The following is a 19,496-nucleotide window of genomic DNA, read 5'->3' on the forward strand; positions in this document are numbered from 1 at the left end:
TTTTCACCCAAAAGTCTTTCCACACAATGCCCTCTGTTCTCTTCGTTGGCAGTAGCTACAGTCTCGTGTGGTGCTAAAACATCCACTATGTGCGCAGCTTTAAATAACACATTTGAAGGAAAACCTATAGAAAGTTCAACCATAAAAAACACATTCACAAGCATTTCTTTAGATAACAGTAAAAATGTAATTTGCACAGAACGAGTTAGTTATGCTAATGTTAGCAAGCTACAGTATATCACAAAATTGAGTACACCCCTCACATTTTTGTAAATATTTGAGTATATCTTTTCATGTGACAACACTGAAGAAATTACACTTTGCTAGTAGTGAGTGTACAGCTTGTATAACTGTGTAAATTTGCTGTCCCCTCAAAATAACTCAACACACAGCGATTAATGTCTAAACCGCTGGCAACAAAAGTGAGTACACCCCTAGGTGAAAATGTCCAAATTGAGCCCAATTAGCCATTTTCCCTCCCCGGTGTCATGTGACTCGTTAGTATTACAAGGTCTCAGGTGTGAATGGGGAGCAGGTGTGTTAAATTTGGTGTCATCGCTCTCACACTCCCTCATACTGACAGGTCACTGGAAGTTCAACATGGCACCTCATGGCAAATAACTGAGGATCTGAAAAAAATAAATTGTTGCTCTACATAAAGATGGCCTGGGCTATAAGAACATTGCCAAGACCCTGAAACTGAGCTGCAGCACGGTGGCCAAGACCATACAGCGGTTTAACTGGACAAGTTCCACTCAGAACAGTCGACCAAAGAAGTTGAGTGCACGTGCTCAGCATCATATACAGAGGTTGTCTTTGGGAAATAGACGTATGAGTGCTGCCAGCATTGCTGCAGAGGTTGAAGGGGTGGGGGGGGGGGGGGGGGGGGGGGGGGGGGGGGGGGGGTGGGGGTCAGCCTGCCAGTGCTCAGACCATACGCAGTACACTGCATCAAATTGGTCTGCATGGCTGTCGTCCCAGAAGGAAGCCTCTTCTAAAGATGAAGCACAAGAAAGCCCGCAAACAGTTTGCTGAAGGCAAGCAGACTAAGGACATGGATTACTGGAACCATGTCCTGTGGTCTAATGAGACCAATAAACTTATTTGGTTCAGATGGTGTCAAGCGTGTGTGGCGGCGACCAGGTGAGGAGTACAAAGAGAAGTGTGTCTTGCCTACAGTCAAGCATGGTGGTGGGAGTGTCATGGTCTGGGGCTGCATGAGTGCTGCCGGCACTGGGGAGCTACAGTTGAGGGAACCACGAATGCCAACATGTACTGTGACGTACTGAAGCAGAGCATGATCCCCCTCCTTCGGAGATTGGGCCGCAGGGCAGTATTCCAACATGATGACCCAAAACACACCTCCAAGACGACTACTGCCTTGCTAAAGAAGCTGAGGTTAAAGGTGATGGACTGGCCAAGCAAGTCTCCAGACCTAAACCCTATTGAGCATCTGTGGGGCATCCTCAAACGGAAGGTGGAGGAGTGCAAGGTCTCTAACATTCACCAGCTCCGTGATTTCGTCATGGAGGAGTGGAAGACGACACCAGTGGCAACCTGTGAAGCTCTGGTGAACTCCATGCCCAAGAGGGTTAAGGCAGTGCTGGAAAATGATGGTGGCCAAACAAAATATTGATACTTTGGGCCCAATTTAGACATTTTCACTTAGGGGTGTACTCACTTTTGTTGCCAGCTGTTTAGACATGAATGGCTGTGTGTTGAGTATTTTTGAGGGGACAGCAAATTTACACTGTTATACAAGATGTACACTCACTACTTTACATTGTAGCAAAGTGTCATTTCTTCAGTGTTGTAACATGAAAAGATATACTCAAATTTACAAAAATGTGAGGGGTGTACTAACTTTTGATATACTGTACCTAACCAAATGAGTGGTTAGAATACCATGGCTGAATGCCTCTAGAGATTCAAGTCTTATTTCACATGATTTTAAAAATCAGAACTTTACATTTAGCTACAGTTTTTGTTGTAGTTCTCAGGTCAAGTTTTAAGCAACTTGTCCCAATACTAGTAGCAGGCAGCAGCTTGACTAGTTCATGTTGAAGAACATGGATGAGAAGTAGCCAAGACTAGATCTAATAGTGGTATGATATTTTTCATCAACCTGGCTGATCTACTGTGAGTTTATTTTCTGTTTTCTTCCCTTATAATCCAAATAGGTAATACCTACAAACCAATGTGATGTGATTTAAAATGTAAACATCTTTATTGAAAGGTCAAATTTGAACAATAAAACATTTGATTAATTCTAGTTGACTACAGAAAATCATGGGATTAACTCAATTATTTGAATCGTTTAACAGCCCTAGCTATAGTATGGTAATGCTAACAACGCAATATCAAAACTGCAGTGTGTCCCAAGCCCATTCATAGGCGCAAACTACCTTTATTCACAAAGGTATCTTCTAGCTGTTTTTTTTTTGTTAAGAGTCTGAACGTTAACACGCACGATAAGGTTTTGGAGACATAAGGAATGCAACTTTCATATCAGCAAGAAATAAATGTTCTAAAAACAAACGGTTAAATTACTACTAGGGCTGTCCGACTTTAAAATAAAAATTTAAAAAGAGAAAAGTTTTAAATGCGTATTTTTCCATAGAGAGACCATATGGGTTTTAAGAAAATCAACTAGGTGCACCGAGTTTGTCTGGTGCTCTCAGCTTATGGTTTGATACCTCAAGGAGGGCACCAGAGATCTAGATAACCAGAAAAATTAAACAAAATGTTTAAAAAAAACTTACCAGACTATTCTCCTCCCTCTCCTGCTGGCTTTCACAGATTCTGCCATTACTCTCCTGAAGTTGACAAAGTTTGCTGCACTACTGTCATGTGGAATGCCAATTTGTCTTACAAATTCTACCGATCTGCGTGACAGTTATGGTTTTCATTATGCACATTTTCATGAAAGATTTAAATTTATAATAACGTCTTCATATCGCAAAATCATTGTCATGTGGTTTATCAATATTCTATCCAAATAAACTATAACACCTAAAAAGTTACTTATACTGCCAACTACGTAAAAATAGCCTACAAAAAGCCAACAAATAAAAACATTGCAGCCTGCAGGTAGAAAATATCCTGATTAAAAATAAAATATCCTATAAATCACATTGTTGCAGACAGGCCATGTCTAGCCAAACTTGAAACATTGTATCAACTAAGTTCAGGCCCAAAGCTTGCAACATTGTATAAAATATTCTGGGCCTTCAAAGTTCCCTGCACCAGTGAGCTCGGGACAGACACGGCTGTAGTGTATTTGCGCATGGGATAAGAAGCAGTGCTAGACTTGGACAGGAGCTCACCGAAGCGGAGTACTGGAACCTCAAATGTTCTACTGTGAGCTCCTGTTCCTCTTCAAGAATATTCGCTCAAAAGTATTGTGGAGCTCCTGCACCCAAAAGGAGTACCGGAACCTATTTCAGTTCAAGTCAAGAACTGATAAGAAGCCTATTTTATGACTTTTCCACTTGATCAGAGCTTGACATTTATCCCTTTCACGCTGGGTGGTTATCGAAAGAAAAGAGCTGGAAAGATTGTTCAAATATATTGAGGAACTATTGTAATTCTCAGTGGATGTAAAAAATAGACTGTTTGCTTGGTGTTTGAGGTGAAGAAAATATTACTTTGCGAAGCTCCACAGTTTATTAGTGCGTTAAGCAAATCAGAAATGCTAACACATCCCCAAATGGGTACATTTATATGCCTACATTTGCACGCAGGCCAGGTAGCCTACTTCTATGCACGAGCGTCCTTACTCAAAATTGACAGGAGTGCTCCAAACAAAAGACAATGACTAAATTGACAGAACTCATAAATGGAATTAAATAAACCAAAACTTGTTTCTCAGAAGTGTAGCATAGGTTGTGCACTCAGCAAACAATGTGTCCACTCAGTCAATGAGTACAGGAATAATAATATTGAATGCATTAAAATAAATTACTGTAACCAAAGTAACAAACATTATAGATTAGAAATTAAAAGGTAAATGTACTACTGGTAATATATGTAATGGGGAATTGATATGCACTAACAATTCCCACAATGAAGTTATGAAACAATGAATGTGCACAAAATGGCGAGAGAAAGCGCATCCTGGAGAGGAAGTGCATTGTGCATCTGGGCGCATGGTCAATTCGACATCTGCATTGGCCATGCAGCATTTTTGTTGATATGGTCTCAGCAGACTTCATGGCATTCGTACTTCTTGGCTTCGCAGAGCAGTGCAGAGCTGTTGTCAAGGAAGTGACTGCGTGCTAAATACAAGATGAACCGCCCCCACCTACCAATCATATCAATGTGGAACAAGAGCCACATTGACACAAAATTTGGGAGGCGCATGGCGATGCGGTACAGAGCTCGATTTGGCCTCCGCATCACACCCTCCACATGGAGCCTCACACCACATTTTCGAATCAAGAATACATTTGCTTTATGTCTAGGCCTCCGCAATGGATTAGTTCACTGAGATGAGTCCCAAAAAAAATGATAAAACACAAAACCAGTCAAGTTTTCTATTTTCTACATTGTACAACAAAGATATAAAAAATATGAAATATCACATATGGAATCATGTAGTAACTAAATAAAGTGTAAAACAAATCCAATTATATTTTATATTTCAGATTCTTCAAATAGCCACCCTTTGCCTTGATGACACAGGTGTGCCTCGCCTTGTAAATTTGTGGAATTTCTTTCCTTCTTAATGCGTTTGAGCCAATCAGTTGTAATGCGTTTGAGCCAATCAGTTGTGTTGTGACAAGGTAGTGGTGGTATACAGAAGATAGCCCTATTTGGTAAAATACCAAGTATTTTGGCAAGAACAGCTAAAATAAGCAAAGAGAAATGGCAGTCCATTATTACTTTAAGACATGAAGATCAGTCAATACGGAACATTTCAAGAACTTTGAAAGTTTCTTCAAGTGTAGTCGCAAAAACCATCAAGCGCTATGATGAAACTGGCTCTCATGAGGACCGCCATAGGAAAGGAAGACCCAGAGTTACCTCTGCAACAAAGGATAAGTTAATTAGAGTTAACTGCCTCAAATTGCAGACCAAATAAATGCTTCAGAGTTCAAGTAACAAACTCATCTCAACATCAACTGTTCAGAGGAGACTGTGTGAATCAGGCCTTCATGGTCAAATTGCTGCAAAGAAACCACTACTAAAGGACACCAATAAGAAGGACTTGCTTGGGCCAACAAACATGAGCAATGGACATTAGCACGGTGGAAATTTATCCTTTGGTATAAGAGCCCAAAAATGAGATTTTTGGTTCCAACCGCCGTGTCTTTATGAGACGGGGTGTGGGTGAACAGATGATCTCTGTATTTGCATGTGTAGGTGTTGTTATGATGTGGGGGTGCTTTGCTGGTGACACTGTCAGTGATTTATTTTGAAATCAAGGCACACTTAACCAGCATAGCTACCACAGCATTCTGCAGCGATATGCCATCCCATCTGGTTTGGGCTTACTGGGACTATAATTTGTTATTCAACAGGACAATGACCCAACACACCTCCAGGCTGTGTCATGGCTATTTTACCAAGAAGGAGAGTGATGGAGTGCTGCATCAGATGACCTGGCCTCCACAATCCCCTGACAACCCAATTGAGATGGTTTGGAATGAGTCAGACCACAGATTGAAGGAAAAGCAGCCAACAAGTGCTCAACATTTGTGGGAACTCCTTCAAGACTGTTGGAAAAGCATTCCAGGTGAAGCTGGTTGAGAGAATGCCAAGAGTGTGCAAAACTGTCAAGGCAAAGGGTGCTACTTTGAAGAATCTCAAATAAATTTAGATTTGTTTAAAACTTTTTGGGTTACTACATGACTCCATGTGTTATTTCAAAGTTGAGATATCTTCACTATTTGTCTACAATGTAGAAAATAGCACAAATAAAGAAAAACCCTTGACTGAATAGGTGTTCTAAAACGTTTGACCGGTAGAGTGTGTGCGATATATATTTATTTATAAACTGGGTTTGAGCCCTGAATGCTGATTGGCTGACAGCCGTGGTATATCAGACCGTATACCAAGGGTATGACAAAACATGTATTTTTACTGCTCTAATTAAGTTGGTAACTAGTATATAATAGCAATAAGGCACCTCGGAGGTGTGTAGTATATGGCCAATATACCACGGCTAAGGGCTGTATGCAGGCACTCCGCGTTGCATCGTGCAAAAGAACAGCCCTTAGCCATGGTATATTGGCCATATACCACACCTCCTCGTGCATTATTGCTTAAATATATTACTCAGACTAAAACAAATCTTGGTCGACTAACAGCCTAACGACCAAACAATCGACCAGTCAACTAATTGGGGGTCAGCCCTAATTACTACAAAGACCTTTATAGGGTTCCAACACGGCCATATAGCCATGTTTTATCGCTTGTTTAAGGAAGACAGAGGCGACCACCTGTGCTAATTAGCTATCTAGCGTGCATGAACACCTATGTGTAAGCATAACTGGAGAAGTGTAGTTCGTCAGCTGGAGGTACACACAGCTGTATGGATCTGTGCAAACCTGCTACAGTAAATTTATATTTTGTTATTTGAAAGATTATTTCTCACTGATATGAAAGATACGTTTTTCGAAACCTATGGAACTTGTGGAACGCAATGACTGACATTTCTAAACGTTAAAACAGAACGTCGGGATTGTAGTTCACATGGTCCCATAAGGCATCATGGGTTCCCGAGAGCAAGTGTGTACCATACCTGGCAGTGCAGTGATGAAGTCCCTTTGGAGCATGGGTTTGAGGTAGGAGTTGATGTGGCCGTGTTGGTAGTGGCACATGCGTGAGATCAGGTGTTCCACAAACTCCACCTGGTCAGCCTCAGACCACTGGTCAAACAGCTGGATGCACACTTCCTTCTCCTTCTCATAGTTCCCTTCCGATGGTCGCTTCCTTGAGCCCGTCATCAGACCGTTCGTGATCGTCTGAACACAGAGGAGGATAGGTTATAAACCAGAGCTTCAGTCTACATGGCTCTCTTGTCAAATGAGGGATGGGCTTTGGGCCTTAATCCTGCTAAACAGTGTACAGAACTTTATGGGCCGGATTCCTTGACAATCTTATTGTGCATTCTTAAGTCCAGATCTTGCCTTAATCTGTGTCTGGGAAACTGGCTTTATATGTTGAGTATGGTTTTGGTACATGTAGATTGCCTTTTCAAATCGGTGGCTAAGAAGACATTGTGCTATGAGAAAAGTGTTTTTCTGACTTAAAGGCTACACTGTAGTCTAGCATTAGAGAAAGAGAAGTATGAAGACAAAAAAAGTGTAGATAAACCATTAGTGTATGTGCTCTGAGGTGGACTAGGCTAATAAACTTCCATTACACTTCAGTGAATGACTGTCTGGCCGTGGACAGTTTGCTCACCTTGAACACTGTGCTTTTCTTTGATCGTTCATCTGTCTGGGAGTCCATGAAAGTGGAGTTCTGAGGGGGAGGAGAGAGAGCGCGACACAGGCCATTAGTACATCAAGAGACACATACTATTCATTAACAGCCAGCCCAAACCTTCTGGTCCAAACTGCACAAAATCCAATTTACTATGGGGACCAAATTACAATGCCAGGCTAAGAGGCTTGCCATAATTTCTCATCTGAAGAAGCTGTCAGTCAAAGTAAACTAACTCCTTGAGCGTCGGGAGCTGGATTTAATTTATGTTAGCGGATGCTTTTTGAATATGAGGGGAGGGAAGAATCCATGGCTGATCTAACAGCTGCGCAGTTTCCAGACCTGTAGAGCCATGTCAATCTGAAATCTGTATTCAAAAGATTGACATGAAATCAGACCTTGTTAGGTTGGCTGTACAAGGTAATTTATGATTTAGCCTAATACCACCAAATGGATTGATAATAACAGCATTTAAAATATATGGAGAACTGGGAAATGCCATGGATGGCAACATTTGTATCCTGAGGGGTTTCATTGCCACCCCATTTTTATGAGTGTGTGTCCTGGCTGTGTCTAAATGTTATCAGCCTTACTGTCCTCCTGGAAGCGTGAAGGTGTTTGTCTGGAGCGACAAATTACTTACAACTGAACCTCCCAGTATGTGCGTGTTGCCACAACACATGCAGTTGATGTTGCATACATTACTCCTGCCTGTATCCACAAAAAATAAAAACCATAATAATTTGCGCCACCATTTCCTGGTTGCTAAAATTCAAATAGTTAGCCTAATTTCAGTTTGTGACAAAACAAGCAAGTATCAATGTACCATCGAAACCGCTGTGAAATACAATATTTTTGGTTACAGAAAATGTATTTTCAGCTGTTTGAAGCTTTGTACAAAACCAAAAGTAAGATGCAAAAATGAAACTTAAAATGCAAAGCATAGAAATAGTGCACATAGAACAGATATACCACTTCTTAGATTTGCTTTCAATGAGAACGACAGCTCTATAACACATTTCTATGTGAATTTGGTCAGGTCGCCCCAAAAAGTTACATTTTGCAACTTTAAGTGAGTGTCATATGACACTAGCCTAACATATGTCACAAGCTTAGACTGGCATGCTCTGTCCAATAGAAAAGCACAGGACTAGGCAGCTAATGTCACTTTGTAAGATAGTGCCAGTGACATTGTGTGGAAACAGGAATGATCGACATGGACAAAGATTTTTTTAAGGTGACAAAACAGAGAACACTGGCTGGAACAAATGCACCGATGGAGGTGCATAACCACTGTCAGTAGCTAGCTATATTATAAGATATGTGGATGACAGCAATCTATGGATGGCTAAATCAAAAATATAATCTACAGGAAGCTAGCTAATATTAATGCCTAGCTAACCTAACATAGCAGGCCTAAAATAAACTAGCTAGCTGTTACAGAGAGGAAGAGGTGAAGTGAGAGATAACTAGAGAAGACAGATGTTGTGCCCAGTTGGCGGCATATTTCTTGCCCACCAAGAGAGAAGGTAAGGTAAAATTTGTTTTTTGCATTCTGAAGCTGCTAACCAAGCAGGCTGCTTGTTAGTTATTTCCTCATGTTTTGATCCAATTCTAAATTGTATTAATTCAACATTGCTATGCTAAACAAATCATTGTCATGTCGCAAGCTAGCAGAGATTCAATGATGAGACAAGAACTTAAATATATAATGATTGAATACATTTCCAATAGGCCAACATAGGCAACAACTACTGTTAGAGAGTCAGAACTAACCAAGCTAGTTGGTGAGGTTAGTGACATTTCCATTGATGGCACAAAACTGGAAGAACTATCCATGGTACAGCCAGGTTGATGACAGCCAGCACTTGCCTCTTTGGCGGAGAATGGAACGTCCCACTCATATTGTTGCCAGCTAAAATGGTACTTCATCACTTTCCGATCTCCATGTTAGGGGCTGCCAATAACTATTAAGTGAGTTCTAACACCAACTCAGACATTATTTCCCTTGCCTCCAGGCCCGTATCGGATCCATTTTGGATTCTGAAGTTGCAACCCAAGCTGGCTGGTCGTTAGTTATTTTCACCAAGTCATTAATTCTAAGTCATTCTAATCATATCGAATAGGCCTACACAGGATGCACTGTGCTGGTTAATTAATAAAATGGAATTCTGAGTGTTTATGGTTTCTTAGTGGTAGGGGGGGATGGCAGTAATGCAATATTTTTTCCAGGGCTAGAATGTAAACACGAAGCAACCAAACTCCTGCTTTATGTCATATATTTTGTGCTACAGTTCGGAGACCAACAAAAAAAAACACATGACTCTGGGGCAGTGATTCAAACTCATAAAAGACCCAACCTCGTCCACTTACCCTTGCCTTATGCCCTTGGGGGAATCCCCATCACCATCTTGTAGGGCGGTCCAAATGATTAGCCAAGCAAGGGAGGTTTGCAACGTAAGCCCCTTAGCCCTCGTTTTTAGTAGAGTTTGCGAGTGTACAATTATGTTCACTCTGGGGCCTGAAACTGCCCATAATTCAATTCACAACAATGGAACATCTGCTAAAAAAAATAAAAACAACATCAATGGAGAAGTCAACATAACGTAAAAAAATGTTAGAAATTGTGCTACTAATGCACAAATACGTCTCGTAAAAGCAATGTTTGTTTGGTTAGCTTTCGGAAATCGTAGAAATAAAACATTTTCCTTCTTCAGAAGTTCCAGCTAGTCAGACGAACGTCCGTTAGCCATCACACAGTAGGAGTATATTAATAATTACATAGTAAATAAGTAGACATGCAATCATAATTGACTGCAGCGCATAGAAAGCACCCACAAGCTACCAGTGGTTGAAAACACAATTATCGCGGGGTGAACGAGTGATGAATAACTGGGCAAGGGCGGTCCATTTAAAAATCATTCCTTGGAGGGGGCTCAAGATGGGAGGGTGTAGCATGAGAGGGTGTAACATTTCTATCTGAGGAACAATTTTAGGCTTCTCTCAGTTGCAATTTTTTGTCTAGCCATGAATAATTTTGTAATTAATCAAACCATTTAATTATATTTGACGATTTCCAACAAACAAGCTAGCTATCGAAAAGTTAAGTTAGCTCACTAACGTCTTCATAGCTAGTATCGTGGAATCAGGACATGACCAAACTGTTGCTGGGATAATGGATGTTGAAACTTCAAGGAGAAAAGAGGCATTGCTGAAACTCCCTCATATGCTTGCAGTGTAAAAAAGGGGGGTGAATGTGATTCATACCCAAATACCCCAACCAGGGAGCAACTTCCAAAGAAGCTGAGAAGTGAACCATCACTGAGCCAGCTACAGGAAAACATTGTCTGCATCCTCACGGCAAAAATCAAAGAGAGCGCAGATGACATCATGGATTTGGTGAAAAAGAAGACTATCAGCATCGTTAACCTGAAGAAAGCGATTGATTTCAACGCTGAGGAAGTAAAAACTCTGAAGCAGCAAAACGCAACATTGAAAGTTCAGGTTGCAAACCAGGAGAAGAAACTCACTGAAATGGAGTCAAAGGTAAACGGGGAGGACCGGTATGGTCGGAGATGGAATCTCAGAATTATGGAATAGCAGAAAACTCTGACAAGAATATCAAAGCAAGAGTGAAGGACATTTGCTGGGCAATAGTCCTGGAGGGGGCGAAACGTTGTTGCAGGTTCTCTGGATGTAGTGCACCGCCTGGATAGGCTGAGAGATGGGGAAAACAACCAGCCACCACGATCAGTGATCATGAGATTCATCTCCAGGACAGCGAGGGATCCAACATGGAAAAGTGCAAAGAAAAATGACTATTTAAAGAACAACAAGTTGAGGTTCAAGGAGGATCTGACAGCATTGGACAAAGAAGCTCGGAATCGTCTGTGGCCGATGATTGAGAGAAAATTCTTCTTTAGGGGAGCCACGGATTTGGTTAATGGAAGGGAAATGAACACTGATGCCTAGCTTGTTGACTGCTGGATTTATCAAGTGAGTTGTGCAGGACTGAGTATTATTTGCATCTGATAAAACTTGATATTTCTTGAGGAAGAGCATTGTTCGTGTGAGCCAAGTGTTTTTAAATGGCAGGGAAATTCACAATGACACTTAATGTTAGCTTGATGGCTATTAATTTTACCAATCAATGGCACAATGTTATTTGCAATTGTATGGAAATATGTATATATATATATATATATATATATATATATACACAGTTGAAATCGGAAGTTTACATACACTCAGGTTGGAGTCCTTATAACTCGTTTTTCAACCACTCCACAAATTACTTGTTAACAAACTGTAGTTTTGGCAAGACGGTTAGGAGATCTACTTTGTGCATCACACAAGTAATTTTTCCAACAATTGTTTACAGACAGATTTCACGTATAATTCACTGTATCACAAATCCAGTGGGTCAGAAGTTGACATTCACTAAGTTGACTGTGCCTTTAAACAGCATGGAAAATTCCAGAAAATGTCATGACTTTAGAAGATTCTGGTAGGCTAATTGACATCATTTGAGTCAATTAGAGGTGTACATGTGGATGTATTTCAAGGCCTACCTTCAAACTCAGTGCTTCTTTGCTTAACATCATGGGAAAATCAAAAGATATCAGCCAAGACCTCAGAAAAAAAATTGTAGACCTCCACAAATCAGGTTCATCCGTGGGAGCAATTTCCAAACGCCTCAAGGTTCATCTGTACAAACAATAGTACGCAAGTATAAACACCATGAGACAACGCAGCCGTCATATCGTTCAGTACCGTTCAGGAAGGAGACGCGTTCGGTCTCCAAAAGATGAACGTACTTTTGTGTGAAAAGTGCAAATCAATCTCAGAACAGCAGCAGAGGACCCTGTGAAGATGCTGGAGGAAACAGGTACAAAAGCATCTATATCCACAGTAAAACGAGTCCTATATCGACGTAACCTTAGAAGGCAGCTCAGCAAGGAAGAAGCCACTGCTCCAAAACCGCAATATAAAAGACAGACTACGGTTTGCAACTGCACATGGAGACAAAGATTGTACTTTTTGGAGAAATGTTCTCTGGTCTGATGTTTGGCCATTATGACCATCGTTATTTTTGGAGGGAAAAGGGGGAGGCTTGCAAGCCAAAGAACATTATCCCAACCGTGAAGCACGGGGGTGGCAGCATCATGTTGTGGGGGTGCTTTGCTGCAGGACGGACTGGTGCACTTCACAGAATAGATGGCATTGTGAGGTAGGAAAATGATGTGGATATATGACGCAAGATCTCAAAACATCAGTCAGGAAGTTAAAGCTTGGTCGCAAATGGGCCTTGCAAATGGACAATGAACCCAAGCATACTTCCAAAGTTGTGGCAAAATGGCTTAAGGACAACACAGTCAAGGTTTTGGAGTGGCCATCACAAAGCCCTGACCTCAATCCAATATAAAATTTGTGGGCAGAATTGAAAAAGCGAGTGCGAGCAAGGCGGCCTACAAACCTGACTCAGTTGCACCAGCTCTGTCAGGAGGAATGGGCCAAAATTCACCCAACATACTGTGGGAAGCTTGTGGAAGGCTACCTGAAATATTTGACCCAAGTTAAACAATTTAAAAGGCAATTATATCAAATACTAATTGAGTGTACGCACACTTCTGACCCAATGGGAATGTAACAAAATAAATAAAAGCTGAAATAAATCACTATTATTCTGACATTTCACATTCTTAAAATAAAGTGGTGATCCTAACTGACCTAAGACAGGAATTGTTTTACTAGGATTAAATGTCAGGAATTGTGAAAAACTGAGTTTAAATGTATTTGGCTAAGGTGTATGTAAACTTCCAACTTCAACTGTATGTATGTGTATATATATATAAAATTTAGGTCAACCACTTGCGTGCTGCAAAGGACAGTTTTTATTTGCAACTAGTAAGAACTTTTCTTCGTGAGAACCCACTTCATGTGAACCTACACAAGTATAATAGTCTTCATATAGTCACTGTAATAGTAAATGTTAATTTGTTTTTTTCTATTAATGCCAGGGGAATCCGTAATGTTTTGAAAAGGAAATCTTTATTTTTGTATTGTAAGGGTAAAAATGCCGACTTATTTCATTCAAGAAACTCATGTCTGTTCCACAGATACTGTGTTTTGGAAGTGTCAATGGGGGAATGATATTTGGTACTAAACCGTCTGCAGGTGTCGCCATTTTAAAAGGCAACTTTAAGGGTCATATATTGACTCATGAAGCAGATAATACAGCGAGATGGATTATATTATTGGTAGATGTCAACCACATTCAATTAATTGTTGTAAATATTCATGCTACCAATAACAAGTCAAGTAACTATTTTATTTAGAGACATTGAGAGGAAAATAAGTACAATTATGTCTAAATGTTCATTGGCCAAAGTAAAAGGGGTGGAGACTTTAATACAGTATTACATGATTATTTAGATAGATGGCCTCCTAAGGATAGCAATTCTGTTTGTGAGATAAGGAATATATGTCTTTGGTTAGGTGTTCTAGATATAAGAACCCAGATAAGATGATGTTTACATGGAGTACCAGAGATGTATCTATACAATTCCATATTGATTTCTGGCAGATATCTGAAGATATGGCTGACAAAGTTGATGCAGACTCAATTGAACCATCGATTTTAACAGACCACAAAGGGATCTCAATAAAGATAAATATGCATGGTTTGTAAACAAAAAAAGTTAGTAAAGGTTACTGGAAAATTAATAAGACGTTACTAGAGAATTAAGTATTTAAGAAGGATGTAGCAGGAATTCCTGATAAATACTGGAATTGTGCCTGTGTTATGAATAGGTTTAGAAGTTACTGTGGGCTAATGAAATTTGATAAGGCTATTGGCTATTTTAATGGGGAAATAAATTGATTGTGCCAAGAGAGAGAGAATATGACATAAAGGAAATAATGGATTATACAAAAAAAACCTGAACTAACTCATCAGGAATTACTGGAGCTATCATCATTGCAAATGCAGTTAGGCTGTATCTACGAGGAAAAGGCCCAGGGAGCATTTGTAAAACAGACAGAATTGGATGGAAGAGGGAGAGAAAAATACAAAATATTTAATTAATTTAGAAAAAAGGGCAGGCAAAAACACTTCCATATGTAAATTAATGATCAATAATACTCCCAATGAAAATCCAAAATAAATCTCTCAGCATGTTGCCCAGTTTTATCAGAATCTGGATACATCAGCCCAGTCAACTTCCAATAGGGATATGCTAAGATATGCTAAAGATTTCAGGGATTTTTGTGACTAGTTAGCTGAAATTGAGTTGAGACTGTATTAAAAGCCTTAATGACAATAGGTCCCCTGGAAATGGTTTAATAAGCAAGTTTTATAAAGCATTCAATGATAAATTGATCCCTTTCATTCTTGCTATGTTCCAAGAATCAATAGAAAAAGGGGAGTTACCGGCTTCCTTAAAGCAAGGTGTAATTACTTTGATTCCTAAACCTAATAAGGATAGTCTTTATATCGACAACTGGAGACCTATTAGCCAGCTGAAATAATGGGAAATGATTTGCCCTTGTATTTGCTAAGAGGTTTGAAACGAGGCTTGCATCATAATTGATAAAGAACAATCAGGTTTTATGCATGGTCGACACATTAGTAATAATATCAGGTTGATCTTAGATATGATTGACTATAATGACCTCATCCTTGGTACTTTTCTTATGTTTGTTGATTTTTATAAAGCTTTTTACACTGTAGAACATGAGTTTATATTCAAAGCAATACGTTTTTTGGGGTTTGGTGACTTTTTTTTGAAAGCAGTCCAAACTTTATATCATGGTTGTACTAGTTCTGTAAAATTAGCTCACGGGACATCCAAAATATTTAATATTGGGCGTGGCATTAGGCAGGGCTGCCCAATTAGTCAATTTGTATTGGTTACTCAAATTATGGCTCTTCATATCAAGAAAGGGAATTTTCAAGGCGTTTCAGCACTTGGCAATGAATTTAAACTATATAAACTGGCTAATGATACCACCATATTTTTTGAGAGACAGGAATTAGGTTTTTGAAGCAGTTTCCTGTATTGAAGACCTTTCCTTAATTTCGGTTTAAAAATGTATATCAATCAAGTCAGTCTTATTTCCACTCAAGGATTGTTTTTTTTCCAGAAGTATATGGTATCTCATTTAAAGATAAGGTTACTTATCTTGGAATTGTTACATGCAAGGATGAAAAACAAAGGAGTGAATTAAACTTTAACCCCATTGAAAAAACAAAAGAAATTGAACCTCTGGTTGCTGAGAGATATTTCATTATACGGTCGGGTTTTATTGTCCAAAGCTGAAGGGTTATCCAGATCAGGTTATGTCTCGTTATCGCTTGAATTATCCCCTAAAATTATAAAGGACTTAGATAAGATTCTTTATAATTTTATTTGGAGGAACAAGCCTCACTATCTATAGAAATATATTCTCACTAATACCAAAGAACAAGGTCTTGAGGTTTTAGATTTCAATACTCTAAATAATACTTTTAAAATAAACTGGATTCTGAAGTATATTAAGAACCAGAACAGTATTTGGAATGTCTTCCCTAAGTATTTATTTGACTGTTGGTGGTTTAGAAATTTTGCTTCAATGTCATTTTGATGTTGATAAAATCCCAGTAAAATTGGCCAAATTCAATAAGCAGACAATTTTAGCTTGGATGTTAGCGTATAAACACAATTTTCCCCCCCACAGATACTTTCTATGAAACAGAGATATACAATTTAAAAGTATTTTTTTCATAAATGCTTTGAGAATAAAATTATTTTGGTTGGTCAGTTACTGAATGAGGATGGAAATCCACTCTCATATGGGGAATTTCTTGATAAGTTTAAAATTCCCAGAATCCCGAAAGAATATGCAATTTTTTGTGATGCGATTCCAAGGGGGGGGGTTTGTATATATATATTTTAATTCCTCTGTGGTTGATGTAACATAGATTTACATAAAAATAAATGAATTGGCAATATTAAAATCAAAGATAAATGTAGTAATAAACAGATTAGGAATATTGTTATGCTGTGATACTACAATTCCCTCAGCAAGGTTATTTTGGTTAAATATCTATGGTGATATACAATTAGGGAAAGCATAGAAAATTGCTAACAAATATGTATCAGTAACAAGGTAAAGGAAGTTTCATTTAAAATGATACATAGAATTTATCCTGTGAAACATGTTTTGGAAAGATTCAAGCTGAATATTGGCTATAAATGTAATTTCTGTGGAGTGGAGAAGGAGACCATATTGCATTTGTTTTTGCCTGTATTTATTGTAGATTTCTTCGGATTGACATAGAATTGTATTTTTTTTAAATATAGGACTGGTTGTACAAGTTAATGGTTTTGATATAATGATTTATTTCAGAAATTCTGACATTGATAAAGATGTAGTATATTTAATTCAACTGCTAATAATTTCAATTTCATATTCACAAATGTAAATGGTCCAATTCAAAACCTAACTTTTTTCACTTTATAAATGAATTTAAACAATATGGCACTACTTCAACTAAAAAAATTAAATACATTTTTAAAAAGGCAAGTAAAACTTGTATTATTAATGAATATGATTAGTCCGTTCAGGATTCCTGGCAATGTAAATAGTTTGTATGTATGCATGTGACTATTCCTTTTCTCTGTTGATATTTGTTAATACATTTTTTATCATTCCTTCCTCCCCCTGCAAGTGTATAGTCGTCAGACGTCATCAGAAGTCTCCACTTAATTTGAGGGCAGGGAGGAATAGGGTGTCTTAAGTGTATGGACTGCAGCCTGGATTACAACATAGGGCTGTTTCCTAAAGAAGTTAAATACACTTCCGTTTTGTTGCAGTGATACTAAATAGTATCTAGATACTGGTGTCCAGGCCCTTCGAATTATTAGTTACACCTTCATTCTTGGGCTAGCTTGCCTACTGCAGTGGGAGAGAACACGTTTGTAAAATGATACATTGTTGTACAGGTCGTAGAGGTAAAAGAGGTAGGTTGAGACAAACCCAACTGTCGCAAACCAAATAGTAGTATGGAAAAAATATTGTGTAGACGCTTTTTCCCCGAGGAAGATGAAGGTTATGAATTTCCTGCCTGGGTTGCGGGACAGTGGACATACCACGTCGTCGGCTAGTATGGCGGCGGAAGTTGTCCCACAACCAACATCCACGATCCAAACAACCCTTTGTATCATTCTGAATAACGAATCCAATTAGCCTTGCTAATTTTTGCCTGATGAAATTGTCATACGGACTTGCTACCTACCTACTCATAAAATCTAGCTTTAACGCCGTCCTTCTGCTTCAACATTTCATAGTAGTGACTTAGTTAACTGACATTCGCTTTACTGGTAGTTAACCAACGTTACTTCCTTCTGCGCAGCTTTATTAAAATGCCACTTATTCACAATGCCAGATACTGAACTCCAGTGCTCGGGTGGGGAGTGTCTGTTTTAGCTAACGCTAGCAAGGAATACATTTCTATCTGGGTAGCTATCTTACCTAGCTATCTTACCTTACCTAAGACAAATCGTTAGTTATGTGCTCAATAACCGGTACATTAATCTGAAGCCTAACTTCAGGTTTGATCTGATAACGTTAACCACTGCACAAATTAACTTGTTTGAGCCAGACAAACGGCGCAGCGGAGACTCAGTGAGATCCAATCGCCTAGTTTACTTTCCTACATAACGAGTTAAACTGGTTAACTGTAACTAGCTAGCATCTGACGGGGCCACTTCACGGCCCTCTACTATTACTTGCCGAATGAATCTTCGTCATGTCGACCTTTAAATTACTGTTCGGATGATAATCACTCGTTTCCCAACCATTCCCCAAGACATTATGCTGTTAACTAGAATAATTAATCATAAGCCACTGGTTAATGTTAGATCACGGACATTGGGCCCTACCCTACCCTACCTCTGCTCGCTAGCCTAGGTAACTACTAGCTAACGCTAGTTAGCATCTATTTTGTCTGTCATCTCGACCCTCCGGTCAGTTCCAAATCCTTTCGATCGAACCCGCTCTCGGGAGATACTACCATATTACGTCCTCCGACACACGTTCACATCAATATGAGGCAGCGAGTAATCCGTTTCAAAACTCACCATCTGCTCCAACGTTTTGTCCTCCATCTCCGGCTCCATATTCTTGTTCCCCGAAACTCACTCGCTGCGAAAAATGGAAACCCAGCCCTGCGTCGGCCTGCAGCTGATATGACGTCACAGAAGACAGGATTGGGGAGGGGTTCACTCAAGCATAGATGCACTTGGTTGGTCAAACATTATAATGAAGGTGTTGTTGTCATGTGCTATTTCGTGGTTGGCTCTTTTCTGCTGCTAAGACATAGATGTTGTGTGCTTGTTAGAGGGTCTACCTGAGCATAGTGCTGCGCAGATTGTGTGATATATAAAGGACTTCCACTTCGAAAAGACTAGTTACAACAATCCTTCATGATGTAAAGAGTAGCGAATCTATACTGTGCCTGGGATTGGGGAGATGATTGATAGTTAAATAAATACAAATTGGCTTAACTCTTTATATCTATGGTAGTATAATGATGCATTCTACTTAGCAAGTATTATGTTGGCAAGGGTTGGACATTGATTAATATAACACATTCCCCTTTTAGCAGTGAAGATAATAGTGTATTATTCACAGATCAGTGATGTACCAATACACTGAACAATTCCTATTGAAAACAATGCAAAAGACAATATTTACTTGGTGTGTACTGAATAAGCCCTGAATCAAACAGCACACCACTGAAAAAAACACAAGAAAGGGCTAGAGGTGTCACTACTCCAGATGGCCAATGTTCTGAAATTGCTGCAAAATCTGAACCCCTACAAATCAGCCAGGCTAGACAATCTGGACCCTCTCTTTCTAAAATTATCCGCCACAATTGTTGCAACCCCTATTACTAGCCTGTTCAACCTCTCGTATCATCTGAGATCCCCAAAGATTGGAAAACTGCCGCAGTCATCCCCTTCTTCAAAGGGGGAGACAATCTAGACCCAAACTGTTACAGACTTATATCCATCCTACCC

General features: G+C 39.4%; 1 protein-coding gene across 2 annotated transcripts in view; it reads right to left on the reverse strand.

The window, feature by feature from the left end:
• Positions 1 to 18,707, reverse strand: part of LOC110537224 (F-box/WD repeat-containing protein 11) — a 35,746-nt gene extending 17,039 nt beyond the window's left edge. Inside the window, exons 1-3 of one of the 2 annotated variants that reach the window (XR_002475589.2) lie at positions 18,555 to 18,707; positions 7,411 to 7,470; positions 6,746 to 6,968 (exon numbers count right to left, since the gene is read on the reverse strand). Coding sequence is in view for 1 of the 2 variants with exons in the window: in XM_021623104.2 (XP_021478779.1) it covers positions 6,746 to 6,968; positions 7,411 to 7,470; positions 18,555 to 18,593 (322 nt within the window). In the remaining variant the exon portion in view is untranslated. The remainder of the gene's footprint in view (positions 1 to 6,745; positions 6,969 to 7,410; positions 7,471 to 18,554) is intronic. The other variant, XM_021623104.2, reaches the window with a different exon arrangement.
• Positions 18,708 to 19,496: the final 789 nt, after the last annotated feature.

This window comes from Oncorhynchus mykiss, chromosome 12 (genome assembly GCF_013265735.2).
Source record: "Oncorhynchus mykiss isolate Arlee chromosome 12, USDA_OmykA_1.1, whole genome shotgun sequence".
Taxonomy (NCBI): Eukaryota; Metazoa; Chordata; class Actinopteri; order Salmoniformes; family Salmonidae; genus Oncorhynchus; species Oncorhynchus mykiss.